We start from the raw sequence: 22,202 nt of genomic DNA, 5'->3' as shown, positions 1-22,202 counted from the left end.
TTGAAGTTTGAGAAGGACTGCTACAGCAGAAATAGGGCTTTACAACAAGTAGGACAAATCTCAAGTCTCAGCCCATCCAGGAGGACCTGCTTTTTTCAGTTGTAAAAGCGGGAGGGGAGTCCCAGGATGTGAGACTTTCGGTGCTGAAACTAAGTAAACTGAGAACCTACTGGGTAAACTTACTTGTTATGTTCAAGAGCTGGTACCAGAAATCATGGGGTTGAAGGTCAGAAACTGCGTTCCAACATTACCATGTCAATCTGGGCAAGTTAAACAAGGTAATTATTGTTGTTTAGTCACTGTGTAGTATCCAACTCTTTGCAACCTCATGGACTGTAGTCCACCAGGCTCCTCTGTTCATGGGATTGCCCAGGCAAGAATACTAGGTTGCCATTTCCTTCTCCAAGGGATCTTCCTGACCGAGGGATTGAACCCCAGTCTCCTGCCTTAGCAGGCAGATTCTTCACTGCTGAACCACAAAAGAAGCCCAAATGAAGTAATAGTTCCTGTATTTTAAAGGGTTTTGAAATGCACCAAAACCCTACATGAAAGGCAGTTCAGGGATCCTAGCACCTGATCCTAGCACCATGCCTCCTTGTCCAGTCTCTCAGCAGCCAGACAACCTCTCCTTTTAGAGGAACTGTCGAGTATTGCTGTTGTTTAGTTGTTAAATCATGTCCGACTCTTTGAGAATTAAGATCCTCAAACCTGTCACTCACCCCTGGACTGCACGGGAAATCCCTTCACAAAGAGCATCCAGGGAACAACTAGACCATTTTGCTGCCCAGTAAGAAGCTCCAATATTTTGGCCACCGATACAAAGAGCCAACTCATTGGAAAAGACTCTGATGCAGGGAAAGATTGGGGGCCAGAGGAGAAGGGGGTGGCTGAGGATGAGGTGGTTAGATAGCATCACTGATTCCATGGACATGAGTTTGAGCAAGCTCCAGAAGATAGTGAAGGACAGGGAAGCGTGGTGTGCTGCAGTCCACGGGGTGACAGAGTTGGGCATGACTGAGTGACTGGACAACAACAAATTGATGCAAGGATTTAGTGGTCTGGACATATTTTTGTTATGCTGAGATATTCAGCGTGAACGTCCCCTAGCAGTGAACTAGGGGAAAGAGCTGGGAGGAGAGATCTCCTGCTGTCTTTTTAAATGTTATTTGTTCATCATAGCCTCTTCCCTGGCCGGATACAGTGTGCCTCTTACACAATAAGCCCTTTGAGGCTGAGCAAAAATTCTCAGATTAAATGTCTCCTGGAAAACACATCAGTTTACAAATTACCCAGGAAAAGGTTGCAGACCCAAGAGCTCCGTGGGATTAGTCACACCCAAAACAAATAAAGCAGCAAATGAAGGAGACTGACAAATACAAAACAGGACCAAGGTTACCAGTCCGAATGCGTACACAGGATCACAAAACTCCAAACTCTAGTTGGGCTTTGGCTAGGGAGTTCTAGCTAGTGTTCAGTCATGGAAGAGCCAATAAAATGAGAACAGGGTTGTTAAATCAGCAATACTCACATCTGCAGTTATTGGGATATCACTAAAGGGGCCAATGAACTCGCAGATCATCTCTGCTCCCTGCCGTGTCAGAGAGGCTAGAACTCTCATGAATCCAGACACCAATCACTGTGTCAGCTGACATCCATGAGAGCTGACACCTGACGCTCATTGTGTGGCCTGAGCACCAGGAGGTCAGTATCACCCGGGAGCTCATCAGCAATGCAGGGTCTTAGACCCACCAGAACCTGAACCTGGGTTTGATTCCTGTGTCAGGAAGGTCCCCTGGAGGAGGGCACAGCAACCCACTTCAGTATTCTCGCCTGGAGAATCCCATGAACAGAAGAGCCTGGTGGGCTACTGTCCATAGGGTTGCAGAGAGTCGGACACAACTGAAGCAACAGACTGTATCCTAACAGGATCTCCACCAGTCAACATGCCTCCAAGTCTGAGCCCTGCTCTAGTTAGGTCTGCTCCTCCATGCTGGTTCTCTCTGTGAGCTCCATAACAAGCCCCATTGGGAAGCAGGAAGGGGGTTCTCTGTTCCCCCATTTTAGAGTCAGAAAACTGAAGCTACATGTGAGGTTTTATATTATGGAGGCAAAACTGAGACCAGAGGCCAGGTCTCCTGACACTTGGAGCCTAAGGGGATGCTGGAATGTGAGGGGATGGTTGGGATGAGTAAGCAGAGATTTTATTTTATTCTCATCATTCATTCATTCAATAAATATTTAAGTGTCTACTCCATGCTCAGCACTATTCTGGGTGTTTGGGCTACATTAGTGAACAGAAAATGATTTTTAAAAAACCTACTGCTGGTAAGAATATACATTGGTGGAGAATAGTATGGAGGTTTCTCAAAAAACTAAAAATAGAATTACCGTATGATTCAGCAATCCCACTTCCAGGTACATAGCCGCCAGAAACAAAAACTAATTCAAGAAGATACATGCACCCCAATGTCCATAGCAGCATTATGATTATACAGTTGCCAAGACAGGAGAGCAACCAAAGAGTTCCTCAACAGAGGAGTGGATAAAGAAGATGTGGTATATATCATATATACAGTGGGATGCTACTCAGCCACAGAAAAGAACACAACTTTGCTATCTGCAGCAACATGAATGAACTTGGAGGGGCATCACTCTAAGTGAAATAAGTCAGAAAAGTCAAATACTTTATGATATCATTTGTAGGAGAAATCTAAGATAACACGACAAACTAATGACTATACCAAAAAATGCATATGTACAGAAAACAAATTAGTGGGTACCAGTGAAGGGGAAGGGGCAACACATGGATGGGGAACGGGGAGGCACAAACAACTGGATGTAAGACAGACTACAAAGATGTACTGTACAACATGGGGACTATAGCCAATATTTTCTTATTACTGTAAAGGGAAAGTGACCTTTAAAAATGGTACAAAAACAAAACAAGAAAAAGCAAAAATCTCTGCTTCATGGAGCTAACATCTGAGCTGCTGCATGTTTAGTTAGAGTGATATTAATAGAAGGAATGAGTTACCCTGAATCCTGAGGGCTGCCATCAGAGCACCACAGAGAGGCAGGCAGGACCGCTATCAGACAGATATTTAAGAGAAAGGAAAACTGAGGCCCCAGAAAGGTTAGCAGACCTGTCCCACAGCTATTACGGGAGGAGGAGATAGTGACCTCTGATGTCCAGCCAGTCTAGTCTCTGATCCTGACAGAAGCACATACACAGGGCACTTCATGGATCACCAAGTTAAGAGGTGGCACACCAAATTCGGCCCACTTCTTGCTTTTGTAAATAAACTTTGATTGGAACACAGCACCCCCCATCATCTAATTACACAAGCCTACCTTGTAGACTGCAGTTACTTTCGTCTGTAGTTACTTTCATGCGACAACTGCAGAGTTGAATAGTTGTCAGACAGACCATCTAGCCCACAAAGCCTAAAATATTTACTTCTGGCTGTCCCTTTAACATTTGCTGACCCTTGCACTAAGCCACCTCCCAGTATTTAAATTTGATCTTAAGAAAAAAAAGAGCAAAAATGCTAATAATAATTAGAATGGACATTCTCAATCCATCCATCCACCTCCACATACAAATCCGTCTGCATTTGTACCCACCCTCACCTCCTTTGTCTGTCTACCTGTTTCACAGATTTTCTCAGTGGGTCCAGGACCAGTTCCCTGGGTGCTGCCCTGGTCTCACCCCCTCCATCTCTTTCTGGACCCTGTTCCAGCCATCACCTCCATCTTCATCAACTGCACTCCCTCCCTCTCCAACGGCTCTTGGACCAATTTAAAATTTAAAAAAAAAAAAAAAATCATATCCAAGTCTTTCTCATTTGGGTCTTTCCTTGTTTTTTTTCCCAGAGACACCAATCATAATTATTGAGGCCTGGTCAGGAAAACTTTTATGGTGCCAAACCACCAAGAGCATGCCAGGCTCGGCAGTTTCTTGTATGGCTCGGGGAGGATGCAGATTCTGCAGGCACACCAGTTTCTTCCTTCCTTCTTTCCTCGTAGCCTCCTCCCGTTCTTCTTTCCTCCCTCCCACTTTCAGTTCAGTTCAGTTGCTCAGTTGTATCTGATTCTTTGTGACCCCATGGACTGCAGCACGTCAGGCCACCCTGTCCATCACCAACTCCCAGAGTTTGCTCACTCATGTCCATCGAATCAGTGATGCCATCCAACCATCTCATCCTCTGTCATCCCCTTCTCCTCCTGCCTTCAATCCTTCCTAGCATCAGGGTCTTTCTAATGAGTCAGCTCTTCACATCAGGTGGTCAAAGTTTTGGAGCCACTTTATGCAGTACCTATCACGTCCCAATGAGCCAGCTCATTGGAAAAGACTCTGACTGGGAAAGATTGAAGGCAGGAGGAGAAGGGGATGACAGAGGATGAGATGGCTGGATGGCATCATCGGCTCAGTGGACATGTGTTTGAGCAAACTCCAGGAGACAGGGAAGGACAGGGAAGCCTGGCATGCTGTCCTTGGGGTTGCAGAGTCAGACACGACTTAGCGGCTGAACAACAGCAAATAAACTGAAGAGGAATGAGCTAGGTGGAGAGGAGGGAAAGGCATTGCAAACCTGAGGAAGAGCTGGCAATAGGACATGGAGATGGAAAACGGCTGTATGAGCTCGGAGCCCACATATGGGTGCATGCAGCTGAACGGTGCTCCGCCGAGGAGTGAGGCACTTTAGGACAGACCTTACTGCACTCAGCTAAGGAAAGCGGACTTGATCCTGAGGGCAGTAAAGACCCGCCAAGTGTTGGGCAGTGACAAGCAGGAGACCGTTTTAGAAAGAGCCCCGGGAGCCAGGAAGAGGAAGGCCTAGAGGAGCAGGCGGCGAGCAGTGCGTGCAGGAAGGGGCTCCTGGAGGATGCCCCACCTCCTCCCAACAAGCAGCAAATGACTGTGCGCCCCTGGGCCTGCGCTATGCTAACTGCTTGCCATACACGATCTCATTTTTCATTTACCATCTTCCTGCAAAAGTGGAAGGGCTGAAGCCAGGGGAGGTTAGGAAGTCTGCTCCAGGTCACCAACCAGTAAGTGGCAGACATGGAATGCTAGCTAGGCTCTGTCCTAGAGGCTGAGCTCCGAGCCACTGCTCTACCCAGCCTGAGCTCCTAACGCAAGAACAGTGAGAACTAAGAGGAGGGGATGGAGTCAAGGGCCCAGGAGGTCGACACTGGTAGAATCTGTAGGACCCAGGGACTCAGCAGAGAAGGAGCAGGGGAGTGGATGAGGAGAAGGGGAGGGACAGGTCTGCAGTCCTGCCTGGAAGGACAGAAACACATCGTAAGAGAAATAGAGATGATGGATGGCAGGGCTAGAGCTGGGGGCCTGGGAGACTCCATGAGGCTGAGGGTGAGCCGACTGGGGTAGGGAGTCTGGGCACCTGCCTGAAGGGAATCTGTGGTCAGAGGGGCGTCTGGACCTGAGGCACAGCCCTCCCTCTGCCAGGAGAGGTGGGCATCCCCCGCCCTGCCCCACAGTTGGCGGGGCAGGCGAGCCCCCATGCCGTTCAGAATCTGTGAACATGTCCACCTCCCCCTAAAGTGAACATGCTGAGGTCAAAGACTATGCTGAGCCTAGTGCCTGCCCACAGAAGGAGCCAGAAGCCGCTCTGGGAAGAAGGAAGTGCAGCCGGGACAGAAGGCCCCCATTCCGGAACCCTGTGGACCTGTGAGTAACTCCTGGCCTGCCCACCTGCCCAGGTCTCAAAGACCACGTGACCTAAGCTACTGGACAGCGATGGGGAGGTCAGGCCACTGTTCACTTTTAGGGCTTCACTGGTGGCTCAGACAGTAAAGAGTCTGCCTGCAGCATGGGAGACCCAGGTTCGAACCCTGGGTCGGGAAGATCCCCTGGAGAAGGAAACGGCAACCCACTCCAGTATTCTTGCCTGGAAAATCGCATGGACAGAGGAGTCTGGCAGGCTACAGTCCATGGGGTTGCAAAGTCAGACACAACTGAGCCACTTCATATTCATATTTAATGGTGCAAATCTGATGCAAATGTAGAATCGAGTCTGGCTTCCCACCGCCTGATTTAAAGACTCCAGTGGCATTACCATACAATATTTTTATATATGTGGAATCCAGAAAAAATTGTATAGATGATCCTATTGAAAGCAGAAATAAAGATACAGATGTAATAAGCAAACATATGAATACCAAGGAGGAAAGAGGAGTGGGTGGGAGGAATTGGGAGATTATGATTGACATATATAAGGGCTTCCCATGTGGCACTAGTGGTAAAGAACCTGCCTGCCAATGCAGGAGATGTAAGACATGCGGGTTCAATCCCTGGATCGGGAAGATCCCCTGGAGAAGGGCATGGCAATCTGCTGTAGTGTTCTTGCCTGGAGAATCCCATGAACAGAGGATTGTCCTGGACTGGCGGGCTACAGTCCATAGGTCTCAAAAAGCTGGACAAGACTGAAGTGACTGAGCATGACTGACGTATATACACTATTGATACTATACATAAAATAGGTAGCTAATGAGAACCTACTCTATAGCACAGGGAACTCTACTCAATGCTCTGTGGTGACCTAAATGGGAAGGAAATCCAGAAAAGAGGGGATATATGTATATGTATACCTGATTCATGTGTATACCTGATTCATTCTGCTGAATAGTAGAAATTGACACAACATTGTAAAGCCACTACACTCTGGTAAAAATTAATTTAAAAAAGGCTTGAGTAGCAATTGTAGGGGTTTCCCCTCAGGCCATATGATACAAACGTCGAGGAAGGATCTCCTGCATTGCAGACAGATTCCTTACAGTCTGAGCAATCAGGGAAACCCGATATGTTCCAGTGTCTCCTAGTTTATATTTTATCGGAACTTGAATTTGTATCCGACTTTTGTGTGAAAACTGTATAAATGTTAATTATGTTGAATTGGTTTCACAGTGCTTTTCAGAGCTATTATATCCTTCTACCTCTTTGTATATTCGTTCTATTCATTTTTGAGAGTTTAATATTGAAACTCCAACTAAAAGTCTTAATTTATCTACTTTAAAAAATAAAGTAGAACTATATGTAACCTGGTTCTGTATTTTCCAAGTCTCCTGTAAATGTGTTATCAGACTTTCATAATTTAAAAAAAAAATTTTTTTTTAAATCAAGGGAGGATGAAAGAGTTTTAGGTTAACCCTGCTTATGACAGTCAAATGACCTAGTGTGGCTTTTCTAAAAGAATGTATGACTTTTCCCCCTAAAATGTTTTGCTTCCACATATTAGGCAGAAGTCCTCATCAGAGCCGAAAATGGAAAAGTAAGGACTGACTCCCCATTTCTGTTTGTCCTGCAAACAAAGATGGCAGCTTTCCTTGCAGAAAACAGGCTGAGACCCACTGCACAGCTTCAGGTGGGAGGGAAGCACTCGTCCCCTCTGGGCTGTCCTCTGTGGAGCTGGACCCTTTGAACTCCCTGCTCACTGGGCCTTTCAGTCCAGAGGCCAGGACGCTGGGGTCAATCGGCTGCTCTCCACCAGCTGTCACAACAGATTTCACAAGAGCGCTTCAGTGAGCGCGATTGTCTTCATGGGCTCAGACTGGGCAGCTTGTAAACAAGAGATGTTTATTTCTCACGGTTCCAGGGGATGCAAGTCCGAGATCAGAGTGCCTGTGTGCTCAGATGCTGGGGTTCTAGGGAGAGCCCCCTTCTGACTGGGAGGCTCCTGTGTGTCCCCACGGAAGCGGGCAGAGCACCCTTAGGTTCTTTTACTAAGGTCCCATTATGAGAGCTCAACTTGTGACCTGGACACCCCCTCACAGGCCCCACCTCCTAACACCATCACACTGGGGGGTCAGGATTTCGACATATGAATATGTTGTTCAGTCGCTTAGTCGTGTCTGACTCTTTGCAGGCCCATGGACTGTAGCCCACCAGGCTCCTCTGTCCACAGGATTCTCCAGGCAAGAATCCTGGAGTGGGCTGCCATTTCCGTCTCCAGGGAATCTTCCGACCCAGGGATGGAACCTGTGTCTCCTGCATTGCTGGCGGATTCTTTACCACTGAGCCACCAGAGAAGCCCGTGTGGATTTGGCTGGGGGAGGGATGGGGTAGGAGGGACACAAACATTCAGTCCACAACAGGGGAGGCCAGCAGGAGACAAAAGGAGAAAGGGAGTCCAATTCGAGGGAAGGAAGGAATGTTCTAATGGTCAGAACTGTCTGAAGACAGATGGCTGGAGGCTGCGAGCCCCCCGAGGTGGGAAGGACCCAGGTGGAGGCCGGGTGACACTCGGCAGGACTGCCGTCGAGGGGACCCTGGATGGGAGGGCAGGCCTGGGACTCCGGGCCCCTCGCCCCTCGTTCTCCGTTAGTGGGCGCCCTACCTTGTCCGAACTGAGCGGTGCGGTGCACGTCCTCGGCGCCCGGGAAACCCAGCATGCGGCACACCACGTCCCCGTCCTTCTTGTCCCAGCCGTCGTCACACACGGTGCCCCAGCGCCGCTCGTGGTAGACCTCCACGCGGCCCTGGTGCGGGCCCGAGCCGTTCACCAGCCGCACCATCACCGCCTCCACGCCACCTGCCGGAGCAACGCAGGGTCACGGTCCCTCCCCCGAGCCTGGACACAGCCGTGCCCCCCGGGGCCCTCCCCGGCTCCTCACCCCCACCCGGATGGGGACGGGGGCTGGGGCTCCAGTGACAGCCAAGCAGGCAGCCAGCAGAAACCGTGGTGTCACCCCTGCCCTTCTCTCCACCTTTTTTAATACTTCTGTTTTTCCGGAGTAGTTTTAGGTTCATAGCAAAATTGAAAAGCAGGAACAGTGCTGGCTTCGGCAGTGCATGTGCTAAAATTGGAATGATACAGGGAAGACTAGCAAGGATGACATGTGAATTCATGAAGCATTCCATAATTTTTTTTTTACAGCTGCAATAGAAATCTGATACAAATTTCAGCATGGAGTGCATAAATTCCTGCTAATTACTGATCATTATTTAATCACTTTATTGAAGATCTAGGTCAAATCCACATTTAGTAATTATAGCACTAAATATAAGTGTGAGAACTGGCTTTTCCCTTTACAGTTGGTGACTCTAGATATCCTATGAAATGAAAAAAGGAAAAACTTAAAAAAAAAAAAAAGAAGGTATAGACAGACCCCCCCCCCCCCCCGCCCGACTCCCAACAGGGATAGCTTCCTCCCCAGCCATCAACACCTGCCTCCAGAATGGTGCATTTGTTACTACACTTGATCTTAGCCAAAAGGCTGAGAAGCGATTGCATTTGTTATAATCCATGAACACACAGAGACATGTCGTAACCACCCTGAGTCAAGAGTTTACACCAGGGTTCACTCTTGGTATTGTCCATTCTATGGTCTGGAAAAATGTATAATGATATGTATTCACCAATATAGTATCCTAAAGAATGGTTTCACTACCCAAAAAATCCTCTGTGCTCCATCCCTTCATCCCAACCCCCACCCCTTAGCCCCTGGCAAACACTGATCTTTTTCCTGTCTCCATAGCTTTGCCTTTCCCATAATGCCATATAGTTGGGATCATACAGTATGTAGCCTTTTCAGATTGGCTTCTTTCATGTAGTAATATGCATTTAAGGCTTCTCTTTCCATGGCTGGATAGCTCGTTTCTTTCTAGCACCGAATAATGTTCCATTGTCTGGATGTACTACGGTTTAACTATCCATTCACCCAGTGAAGGCATCTTGGAAGGAATTATGAATAAAGCTGCTACAAACATTCATGTGCAGGTTTCTGTATAGACATAAGTTTTCAATTCATTTGGGTAAATACCAATAAGCAGGATTGCTGGGGTCTTCCTGGTGGCTCAGCTGGTAAAGAATCCGCCTGCCAATGAAAGAGATGATGGGTTCGATCCCTGGGTCAGGAAGATGCTCTGGAGACGGGAATGGCAACCCACTCCAGTATTCTTGCCTGGAAAGTCCCATGGACAGAGGAGCCTGGCGAGCTATAGCTCATACAGGTCACCAAGAGTCGGACACGGCTGAGCCACTGAACACCTCACGCATCCGTCATCCCTGACTATTCTTCGCACATGAGTTTATAAGCTCCAGCCAGGTTATCAGAAGAGGCTGAGGATGAGCAAGAGAGCAGAGAGTCCTCCAGATGGAAAACAGTGAACGCAGCAGGACTCAGAGGCCAGGTCTGAGACAGAGACGCCACCCGGGAGCCGTCGTGACAAGCCAACCTGGAGCCAGCAGCAGCAAACACAGCCTGGCCCGGGCTGGGTGTCTGGCCCTGGTGTGTTGGCTGAGGCTGAAAAGTCAGTCTTGATTTCTCCCAGACCTGCCTCGCCTGTCAGCACCCTGTCACGGTGGCCATGGGCCACGCCAGGCCAGGAGGCTGCCAACGGCAGGCTCTGTGTGGGGTCATCAGTAGAGGGTGAGTGGCAGGAGGAGGCTCTGCGTCCCAGAGCCGGCGAGGCCGGGTTCAAGGTCCAAATAACAGGAAGAAGTCGGGGGCAGTGCAGGCAGCCCAGCTGACATTCAGAGATGGCCCCGTATCCTCCGCTCTGGCCAGCCTCGCTCACTCTTCACTTCTTCGTCTTGCCAAGTAAGTGACTGACCATCTGTTAGGAGCCTGGTCCTGTTGTAGAGCGATGGACAGATCCATGAACAAAGTCTCTGCCCTCGTGGACTATGTTGTAGTGGACAAGACTAGTCATAGAGCTGGGAAACAAATTCAAATATAACATGGCCATGTAGGGATGGTGCAGAGACAAGAACAGAAACACAGGAAGGGAACCGAGTATGGGGGAGGTGCCATCTTGGTCGAGGAGGCGCCATCTTGGTCAAGGAGACAAGGAACGGAATGGACCATGGAGGGTGCCATTGTGGATAGGGACACAAGAAAAGGAATGGAGGGTGGCGGGCACCGTCTTAGACGGGGAGTCGGGGAAGGGAATGGAAGATGGGGGAGCACCATCTTGGTCGAGGAGACAAGGAAGGGAATGGACCATGGAGGGTGCCACTGTGGTTGGGGACACAAGGAAAGGAATGGAGGGTGGGGGGCACCATCTTAGACGGGGAGACGGGGAAGGGAATGGAGGGTCAGGTGGCACCATCTTGGATGGGGAGACCAGGAAGAGAAGGGAGCACAGGGGCATCATCTTGGACGGGGAGGCAGAGAAGGGAATGGGTAGCGGGTGCCATCACAGACAAGAAGACAATGAAGGGAATGGAGCTTGAGGGGGCGCCCTTTCAGATGGGGAGACAAGGAAGACCTTGAGTGGAGACCTGGAAGAGCTGAGGGAGAACAAGGACCCCTCCATCTTAGGAAAAAACCCGCTCTGTACCCTGGCCTAACATTTTCACATCCTTTAAATCTCAAGTTTGAATGTCACATCTCCCAAAGAAAGCCTCCTGTGGTCACCCATTCCCATCCAAGACCCCTTCTGTGGACATATCTTACCACTTCATGTAACAGTTGCCTGTTTACTCTTTTAGGACACTGGGGGAATTCTGAGGACGGGTCATATAGCCTGATACAGTACCTGGTACTTTGACGTGCCCAGGCTGGGCCCAGTGAAAGCATGCACAAATGAATGCACTCAGATAGCATATACCCCAGAGAGCAGGTCCTGTCTATGGACACAGCCAGTGACTTTGGTGGGAGTCTGAATGGAGAGTCAGCATCAGGACTACCAATGTTTCCAACACCCTCCTTATTACATCTCAGTCTCTTCTACTCACTCCCCTCACTGACATCTTTCCGTAGGATGACCCGGTGTTCTGGACCCAGAACTCAAGCTGTTGGTTCGATGACCATACATTCTACATGAGAAAATAAGGATGTGGTCTGACATGTGATTATAGTGAGTGCTGAAGGAAATCTGGAAAGTGTCACTTGGATGCTGAAATGTTAGAATTCCTAGGAGGCTTCAATGTATATGGAAGTGGCAAAAGAATATTTGGAAACAGGACAACTTCAAAACATTGGAAGCATATGGTAACCATAATTATGGGACTCAGAGCATCAAGTTCAAGGCTGTTTCTGCCCATGCTCCCCACATGCCAAGCAAGGTCACAGCCCCCATCAGTCCTGGGGTTATGTGTGTCCCCCAACCCACGTACACCCAGACACCAGAGTTGATTGATCAAACACTGAAGCCTGTCCCTTGTCACTTGTTCCCAGGTCCCCCAGATCCAGGACTTCTCCCTGCAATGGAGGCTGAACACAGTCCCTTGCCCACGGGGTCAGCAGACACTGCAGGTCCCAAAAGAATCAATGAGGCAAATTTTGATCTAGCGCCATCTTATGGAACACAGCACTAAGCTATGATTTTTTTTTTTTTTGATGTGGACCATTTTTAAAGTCTTTATTGAATTTGTTACAATATTGCTTCCATTTTCGGTTCTGGTTTTTTGGACTCAAGGTATGTGGGAGCTTAGCTCCCCAACCAGGAATCAAACCCACAGCCCCTGCATTGGAAGGTGAAATCTTAAGAACAGGACCACCAGGGAGGTCTCTAAGTTATAATTTTTTAATCCTTTCTTCCCCCTAACAAGAGTGCATCCCTGTGGCTACCTCCCTGAGGAAAACCATAAGCTGCGATTTGATCTGATTATGATGCTAACTGCCCCAATGAGGGACTCAGACAGTCTAAAGGGGCAGTCCCATGAACAACATCCCCGGCCTGCTTTGCCCTAAGAGCTACAGGGGCGGCTGGAGGCAGGCCGTTCCCAGGCCGAGCCACCATGCCACCTTCTGGAACCCGCTTGGGGAACCACCCAATGATGCCAACACGGACTTCCTCTGCAGCCTGAAATGAACGTCATGACTTGCTAAGAGGTTTGGGTTTCTGTGGGCAGAGGGTGTAAACTCTGCCTTTTCCCAGCAGTTTCTGCCCTAGAGCAATGCTTTCCCACCAGCAAACCACCACCGCTGGGGAACGCGCTCACCCCACCGCTGTCAGCCCCACAGAATGAGAAGCGGCGTCCAGGAGGCTGCGTCAGCCTGGTTAGTGCCCAACGCCCCCCACCCCGCACGCCCCATTATACTTCCTGTAAGTCCAGGGCGCTAATTCCTTAGACATCCACCCAGAGTGGCCCCATGGAGTGTGCCTGGTTATTTGGGGTCAAGGAGATGCCTCTCTTTGCACAGTACAGTAGAGGGAGGTGGAGGGCAGTGGTTTGGATTGTTCAAAACCCAGGCACTGGGACTTCCCTGGAGGTCCAGGGGTTAAGACTTGGCCTTTCAAGGTGGGGGGTTCGGGTTTGATCCCTGGTCGGGCAGCAAAGATCCCACATGGCTCGGGGCCAAAAAACCAAAACACAAAACAGAAGTGGTATTGTAACAAGTCCACTAAAGACATTAAAAATGGTCCACATAAAAAGAAAATCTTAAAAAAATAAAACCCAGACACTCCTAAGCCAGTAGACAGAGGGGATGGCTCAAGCGGGGGCAAAGGTCCTCACGCTTTCACAACTTCATGTTACCTCCCTTAACAGCTGCCCTTGACCAACAGGTCTCCACTTCCTTCTTCACTTTTCACCTCAGTGAAGCCCCAGGAAGTCCTTCCTGAGCAAACTGTTGACACGCAACCCTGAAGAACCCACCACGCCCAAGCAGTTCCTCTGTGGATATCTGAGTTTGATTCACAAAGGGAACCCCCTGAGTGAAGAGGATATGACACTTGTTCTCTTGTCCACTCTACCCTGCAGACTGGAATCTACCTGGACATGTGCCCACGGTTTGCAGCTGGAGAGAAGGGACCACCACTCGGTTCCCCACCCTGCTGTCTGCAGGAAGAGTTCCACCCACACTCCACCTCTGCTCCGGGAGACCCAAGCTCAAGAGAAATACCAAGCGCTGCTCCTCACTGAACACCTGGAGGATGAATGGGGAGTTGCTGACTTGACAGCTTGTCCCAAGCCCTTGGCCACTAAGTCCTGGGCAGAGTTTTTTCCTGGTACCTCTCACAGCAGGGACACTCACTGTTCAGGGAAACTCCACTGTTTCCCCTACAGCTCCAGATTTGGGGTCACAGGCTCTCCTCTGCTTCTTTTTTCTGGTTGTGCTGAGTCTTTGTTGCTTTGCACAGGCTTTCTCTAACTGTGATGAGTGGGGGCTATTCTTCATCAGGGTGCACAGGTTTCTCATTGCAGCAGCTTCTCTTGCAGAGCACGGGCTCTGGGTGCACAGGCTTCAATAGTTGTGGCCCATGGGCTTAGTTGCTCCTCAGTATGTGGAATCTTCCCAGACCAGGGATCGAACCTGTGTCCCCTGCATTGGCAGGTAGATTCCTATCCACTATATCACTAGAAAAGTCCCGGATCTCCCTTTTTATACAAGGCAGCAGACAGAGAAGAGTCCCTTCCATCACAACCTCAAACAGCAGCATCACTTTTTGTCTGGCTGGGTAACCACAGGAGAGGAAGCTGATGTAGGAAACCCAGGGCAGGAGACTGGCCCTTTCTGGCTGGGTAGACTCCTTGCTCTCTCACAGATCAAAGGGTTCCATCGTTTCACCAGCAAGTTTTCCAGCGCTTCAATAGTTCTAGCCCTGCTGGGAGCTTTCTGCCTAGCTGCAGGGCCAGACCATAGAACCCACCTCCTCATTCTCTGACCTGCTCTGTTGATGCTGCCCACTACCCAGGCCACTCCTGGGATCGACAATGAGGCCCTCACCCACTCTTCCACAGCAAGACCTCAGGTATGCTCTTAGCTCCTCAGTTAAACAGGGTGGCCCCTCAGGCACAGATGAGGTCAGATTGTGAAGAAGAACAAAACCTGATATATGGATGAAGAAGCCTCTGTATTTTCTGGCGATACCTCTAGCAACAACTTCTTCACACTCAGTTGTGGGCTACAGATGTCACCACTGTTCGACACATGCAGCTACTTCTAGGTAATCGCCACAGTGTCTTCAGGCTTTTCTAACCATTGCAAGAAGATCAAATCAGTCAATCCTAAAGGAAATCAACTCTAAATATTCATTGGAAGGACTGGTGCTGAAGCTGAAGCTCCAATACTTTGGCCACCTGATGCAAAGAACCAACTCATTGGAAAAGAACCTGATGCTGGGAAAGACTGAGGTCAGGAGGAGAAGTGGGTGGCAGAGGATGAGATGGTTGAACGGCATCACTGACTCAATGACATGAATTTGAGCAAACTCCAGGAGACAGTGAAGGACAGGGGAGCCTGGCACGCTGCAGTCCATGGGGTCGAGAAGAGCCAGACATGATTTAGCAACTGACCACCAACAACAAACCACCACAAATAATGCAGAAACCTAGAAGGGGTAACAGAGAGCTGAGCAGAAGCATAAAGAAGCAAGGATGGTGGAATGAATAAGCCATGTTGGACATGAGACACTAGAATGAAGACATGAATCCTATTCCTGAAGCCACCAGAACTGTCTTGGATTCTAAGGACTTTCCTGTTCCAGGCTCTGAAAGCCTTAATATTACAAACCCTAGTCTTCTGAAGCCTTCCTGGGTGTCCTTACCGTATACCCGCATTACCTGAAGTGAGCCAGTGAGTCTCTGGTCCTGGTTACCAACAGTGCCCAAAGGCAGCACCTGCGATCCCATGCACCCATCTGAGGGCTGGTTAGCGACTTGCCTCTTGGGTGTTGAGTGGGGTGGGGAACTCAGATGGAGGGAAACATGGTGATCCCTCTGGGGAGGCAGCCGGGGAGCGTGGCACGAGGCTGATTCTGGACTTAGAAACAGGGTTTAAATTCTGGCTCCACTAAAGACCCGATGGGACCGCTCTATACTTACCTCTTGTTACAATGGGGAAAATGGTGATGGTTGGGAGCAAGAGCGCTTGTCAAGGACTTGGCTCATCATGGACACCCATCACTGTGAGCCCCAGCCCCCACCAGCCTGCACTTTGCCCAGCGACCTGTGGGCAGCTCTGAGGCATCTTCATGACTTGTGGAGATGGCTTGGGTACCAGTAGCCCCATCACAGATGTATCCCTTTTTTTTTTTTTTTTTTAAAAGAAAAAAAAAAAAGGCCATGCAGTGAAGCATGGAAAATCTTAGTCCCTAACCAGAAATCAAATCTGTGCCCCCTGCATTGAGAGCAGGGAGTCTTAACCATTGTACTGCCGGGGAAGTCCCCAAGATATACCCTTGAGAGTCTTGTTGCAAAGTAAGCCTGCTGCTCGGGGAGCGGGAGAAATGGTGGATGGAGGGGGCGGTGCGGGGCAGGGCAGGCTCAGCCCTCCAAATTGGATTAACCTCCTCCTAACTTCCTCTGCTCTCCCCAGGGCTCAGTTCCTGGCTTCTTAGCCTGGGAGGGGAGGGGGACAGGGGCGTCAGCAGAAGACTGGCTCCTGCTGTCAGCAAGTTTCTGCTCACTAATGCAAGCTGGATGTGATTCGTTAGGCAAGACTGCTCCAGAACGGTCTAGGAATGTGGAGCCAGGGCTGAGGCCACTCAGGGGCTTCCAGCACAAATCTAGTATGTAGGGATTCTGTTTTCAAAACAAATCCTTGCTCTCTTTCCCTTGTAGATATACTGATAGGAAAAGCAAGGTTCTATACAAAGCAGATTGGGTCTACCCCAGGTGCCCTGGCCTTGGCATTGAATGTCAATGTTGGCCTTGAACCCGGCCCCCTCCCTCACTTCATATACAGCATTCCTCTCCACTCTGTATCAGGCCTGACAGCTGCTCATTCTGCCTCTGGGAATGGAAGGGAACTTGACAGTATCTCTGGGGAACCCATTCCAGGATTTTAAAGCCTGCATCTGGTTTCACTCACAGGGCGCTGGCATCTCTGGATGACTCCAGGGTTTTTTTCATCCAATTATTCCCTACCTTACTTTAGCCTATTTACTTTGGGTTTCAGGGTTATAATTGAGGGGGCAAGATGCCGAATATCTTTCTCGAGTGCTTGGTGGGAGCACAGCCAAGGGAGTGGCTGTACTATTCGGCCTCTCAGTGGGCCTGGGAGGACAGTTTAACAACTGGTAGCTACCATCCTGGAACTGGCTTTGAGAGCTAGGGTACCCTTTAGAACTACCTACTGCCTATGTCTGCACCTGGCTTAGAACCACCCCGGACTCAGCGACAACAAAGGCGGATTCTGCCCGGGAGAGATTTAAAGTCAAGGATGGATGACGAAGGGAACTCATGGACACCGAGGGCCCACACGCAGCATGTCAGTCCCGGGGCAGAGTGCTTTACCCACGGCTTTGCTCATTCGCTCTTCTCAGCGGCTCCACGAGTTAGTCATCACGACCTTCACTGAACAGAGAAGAAATGGGCCCAGAGAGTCAAATAACTTGCCTAGGGTCACACAGCTGCTCTGAAGTGGAGCCAGGGAGGAGAGCAAAGGCCCTTCGTTTTCAAACCACAGAGCCGGCTGAACACTGAAGACAAGTACTTCCCTCTCCATGTGAAAAGTGCCTTTCATCTGTCTCCCAGAAGTCCTCTGGAGCTGCAGGAATGCAGGTCTTTAGGAGTAAAAGAAAAAGCCTTGGACTTCAAGCAGCAGTTCTTGGCCATGGGCTGTCTCTAAGAATCACCTGAGTGCTTCAAAATCAACCAGGAGGTGCTGCATTTAAAATGGGTAACCAACAAGGACTTGCTGTCTAGCACAGGGAACGCTGCTGAATGTCATGTGGCAGCCTGGATGGGGGGGGGAGTTTGGGGGAAAATGGATACATGTATATGGTTGGCTGAGTCCCTTCGCTTGTACACCTGAAACTATGATGTTGTTTGTTAATCGGTTTCACCCCCACATAAAATAAAACGTTTTTTAAAAAAGATTAACCAGTGGGAAAGTGGGAAAGGGACATTTCTGAACAGATGGCAGGTATTGTAAATGTCCAGCCAGGGCTAAAAGCACTGCTGTAGGCGACAGATCTAGGATCAAGCCTGGGCTATGCAATTTCATAGTAGCTGGGTCTTCCAGTGGTCCCTAACCTTTTTCCGGCCAGGCTCTGCTGCAGGGCATCACTTCTAAACTGTAGTCTGGCCTGTGGGTATGCCTTATAAAATACTATTTCCTAATGGTGCAGGCATACGTGCTAAGTCGCTTCAGTCATGTCTGACTCTTTGCGACCCCATGGATTATAGCCCACCAGGCTCCTCTGTCCATGGGGATTCTCCAGGCAAGAATATTGGAGAGGGTTGCCATGCCCTTGCACCAGGGACCCATTTCGTGGATGACAATTTTGCCACAGACTGGGAGGAGACAGGGGATGGTTTCAGGATGATTCAAGAATGCACATTACATTTATTGTGTGCTTTATTTCCATTATTATTATATCAGCTCCACCTCAGGTCATCAGGCATTAGATCCTGGAGGTTGGGGACCCCTGCTGTAAGGCACATCAATGTCACCTCCTCCAGGAGGGCATCCCTGACCCATGGCCCCCACACATGAGAAATAGCCTAGCACCATTCCCTCAGCCAGCCCCATGTCCCCACAACAGTAAACTCTGGAGAAGACAGGCATTCATCATCCTTGTGGTTCCCACTCATAGCCCCACTTACAGGCAGAAACCTGGCACACTGCCATCAGCAAATGGTACTAAGTGAGCGAGTGAGTGGATGAATGAATGGGTGAGGGGCTTCCGGAACAGAACCGATCCCTAAGTACCCCAGACCCCACAGGGATATGCATCAGAAGGGCCCAAAAGTCCAGGGAACTTTGCTTCTCAAGAGACAAGAGGAGGGGAAACCCGGCACAATCCTGAAGTCTCACAGCTCCTTTAGGTGTGTTTATCTTGCCTTTCAGACCCTGCCAAAGCAAAACAAGTCGAAAGACAGGAGGTTGTGGGGAACAGAAATAAACACATGGAGCTGGGAAAATAGGCTCTGATGCTCTGCAGCTGCAGAACAGAGCCCCAGGGATAATCTAGACCGGCTGCCCTTTAAGGAGGCTGAACTTTTCTTCTCCTGCGAAGAAAGAACTCCCCGTGCCCCCCAGCCAGCCTGCAGCATGAGGGCTCTGTGCTGCCCAGACAGGGCACTGCCCTTTCCCCTGACATCCACAGCAAATGTGGTCCATATGTGAAGGACAGGAGCCATTCCACAAGCCTAAGGAATTTCCAGCCAGGCTCTGCTGGAGGGCATTGCTTTTAAACTGTGGTCTGGCCTGTGGGCGCACTTTATAAAACGCTATTTCCTAACGGTGTGGGCGTGAGTGCTAAGTTGCTTTCAGTCGTGTCCAACTCTGAGACCCTATAGACTGTAGCTGGCCAGGCTCCTCTGTCCATGGGGATTCTCTAGGCAAGAATACTGGAGTGAGTTGCCAGGCCCATGCCATGTCCAGGAAGGTCAGAGGATCTTCCTGACCCAGGCATTGAACCCTAACTGACTCTAAATATGGTGCTTTATGCTTCCTCAAAGCATTTTTGTTAGGTCTTATTTGATCTTTACAGTCCTCCTCTGGGATGGCGGGTATGATAACCCATTATACAGATGAGGAAACTGAGACTCAGAAGGAAAGTGACTTCCTCAAGGTCACGTGATAAAGTGGCCACACCTGGTCTCCAGTCCAGCAGCCCCACAGGCCACTGTACTTTGTCTTTGATTGGGCGGGGGGGCGGGGGCAGTCTTACTTCCTGGACAGAAAGAATAGCAGAAGTATCTCCCAATTATCACTGTCCTTTTTATACTGGATTATTTTTTCTTAACTGTTGACTCACCCATTGGCCCCCTCAACTCTACCGCATATTCTTTAGAATCCAGGAGCTTGTCTTGGGTGACTGTTTCTCTAATGCCCTATGGGGCTTCAGCAGGGGCTCAGCAGTGAAAGAACCACCTATAATGCAGGAGATGCAGGTTCCACCCCTGGGTCGAGAAGATGCCCCGAAGAAGGAAACAGCAACCCACTCCAGTATTCTTGTCTGGAAAATCCCATGGACAGGGGAGCCTGACGGGCTACAGTCCATGGGGTCGCAAAGACTCAGATTCGACTGCCTGCCTGAACAATAACAACAATGCTCTAGTCATGGCTGCCTGGCTCCCAGCAGGTGTTCAATAAAAACGTATCTGATCAAATAATAAATGAAGGCTTTCCCTGCCCGGTCCTGAAGCAGGGGTTCACTCCCATCACTGCAGGAGGATGTTACTAACAGAAACTCTGCTGGGAGCTGGATTTGTAGGAATTTACTGGGCGGCTCGGGTAGGGAGCTGAGTCCTTTGCTTTGCATTTGTTCCTGGGCTTTTCAAAGGGCAGTGAGGGGTCAGATAGGGTCAACAGGCCTTTAGAAGTAGCAAGAAAAGCTGTAGAGCCAGGACAAAGGCCATGATCCCAAGACTCTACCGTTACATACACAGCTGTGAGGACGTGCTGATGTTCGCATGGCATTCCTCTAGAGCCTTCACGGACCACTGCCTTAGCTCCAGGGTTCATGACCAATGCTAGCGGCCTTTCCAGCCTGGATGGGAGAGGAGTCCGAGGGAGAATGCGAGCATGCTGTCGTTTCAGTCAAGTCCGACTCCTTGCGACCCCATGGACTGTAGCCCACCAGGCTCCTCCCTCCATGGGATTCTCCAGGCAAGAATACTGGAGTGGGTTGCCATTCCCTTTTCCAGGGGATCTTCCTGACTCAGGGATTGAACCCAGGTCTTCTGCAGCTCCTGCACTGCAGGCAGATTCTTTACCTCTGAGCCACCAGGGAAGCCCTTGAAGGAGAATAGATACATGGATAGGTATGGTTGAATCCTTTTGCTATTCATCAGAAATCATCACAACATTGTTAATTGACTATAACCAAATACAAGATAAATAGCTTAATTTAAAAAAAAAGAAAAAGAAAAAAAGACCATTGGCCTTTCCTGAAAAGGCTCTTTCACACCCTCTGGCTTTGTTCACCCTGTCCCCACCCTTCCCTGTTTCCTCTCTCCATTCTGCTCTCTTTCAAGTTCAAGGTCTGAGACGCTTGGCTGGAATGCTTCCCCATCTGTGTATTCTAAATACTTGTTGTTTGTTTTTAGTTTTATTTCGGGGTGTGCAGCAAGTGGGATCTCAGTTTCCCAATCAGGGATCAAACCCACGTTCCCCCTGCATTGGAAGCACAGGGTCTTAACCACTAGGCCACCTAGGAAGTTCCAAAATATCTTCATTCTCTCTCACTCTCTTTTTCCTTTCTTTCTTTCTTTTTTTTTTGTTTTTTGTTTTTTGCTGCACCATGTAGAATCTTAGTTCTCTGACCAGGGAGCGAACTCATGCCCCCTACATTGGAAGCATGGAGTCTTAACCACGAGACCGCCAGGGAAGTCCCTCTAAATTCTTGACTCCTGCCTGCACACTGGGTCCACCACTTACTAGCTCTTACCTTGGGCAAGTAATTTAACCTCTCAGAACAGTTTCCCTATCTGTTAAATGGGACAATGACATACACTTTAAAGAGTTCTTCTAACATGTGAGGAGTTTGGGGTGGGAGGTGGTGGTGATGATGAGTTCTCAGTAAATAGTACCAAGCTCCATATAAGCCCCCAGGATCCTGGTGGGAACAGAGGCACCAGGGCAAGGCACTTGCCCAGCCTCTAAGTCAGTGAATCAACCAGCCATCCTGCCCTGACCACAGTATCCACAGGACCTCCTGGGATGTGTCCACAGGCTCTGCCTACCTCTTTGTTCCCTCAGAATTCCACAACAGCACTCTTTGGAAGAGAGGCTGAAATTCAGCACCAGGGGAAATAAGCCCATCTGAACAACTGGTTCCAAGTACATCCCTGAGGCAGTTTTCCATGGTCAAAGGACAGGAGGGGAAGTGCAGCCGTGAAATGAACGCAGTGGCAGCTAACTCTGATCCAGTTACATCAAAAAGACACGGGGGTGGGACCTCCCTGGCTTACGCTAGTGCCTGCAGCATCTTTACCACCCAACCTAAGATGACTGAGTACAGGGTCACGGGGATTACGAACAATTCCTGAGTTGGTTGAGTTGCTTTCTCAATAAACATGTTAACCATTCCTGGTTTTAATGTATGTCTGAACTTAAAGTTTTCTTCATACAAAACCCACATCAAAGACTAAAACTTCAATTCTTCAGGGGTTCCAAGGCGCTGTTTTTGTAGAAAATGCCTCGCTCACCTTCAGTCTGAGGTTTGTATTACTAAAAGTTTTCTTCGGGGCAGATCCCAGAAACCACCAGCTGTTTGTCAAGGAGAGGGGGATGCTGTGGTCCTCCAGGCCCCCCAGGAGGAGGGGTGTCAGCTGAAAATGGTTCATGCAAGAGATAGAGATGGTTTGTGCTCAGGGGCTATGTTGTCTCCAACT

The 22,202-nt window shown here is 49.4% G+C and overlaps 1 protein-coding gene and 1 pseudogene across 1 annotated transcript in view; one reads left to right on the top strand and one right to left on the bottom strand.

Annotated features, from left to right (window-relative positions):
• Positions 1–22,202, bottom strand: part of SCARA5 (scavenger receptor class A member 5) — a 129,340-nt gene that overhangs the window by 3,739 nt on the left and 103,399 nt on the right. Inside the window, exon 8 of the mRNA XM_061132878.1 lies at positions 8,358–8,552. Coding sequence (XP_060988861.1) covers positions 8,358–8,552 — 195 coding nt within the window. The remainder of the gene's footprint in view (positions 1–8,357; positions 8,553–22,202) is intronic.
• On the top strand, positions 8,794–8,887 carry LOC133048998 (U6 spliceosomal RNA; annotated as a pseudogene).

The sequence above is a fragment of the Dama dama genome, chromosome 29 (genome assembly GCF_033118175.1).
Source record: "Dama dama isolate Ldn47 chromosome 29, ASM3311817v1, whole genome shotgun sequence".
Classification (NCBI taxonomy): domain Eukaryota; kingdom Metazoa; phylum Chordata; class Mammalia; order Artiodactyla; family Cervidae; genus Dama; species Dama dama.
This window is presented reverse-complemented; position numbering and strand designations above follow the sequence as displayed.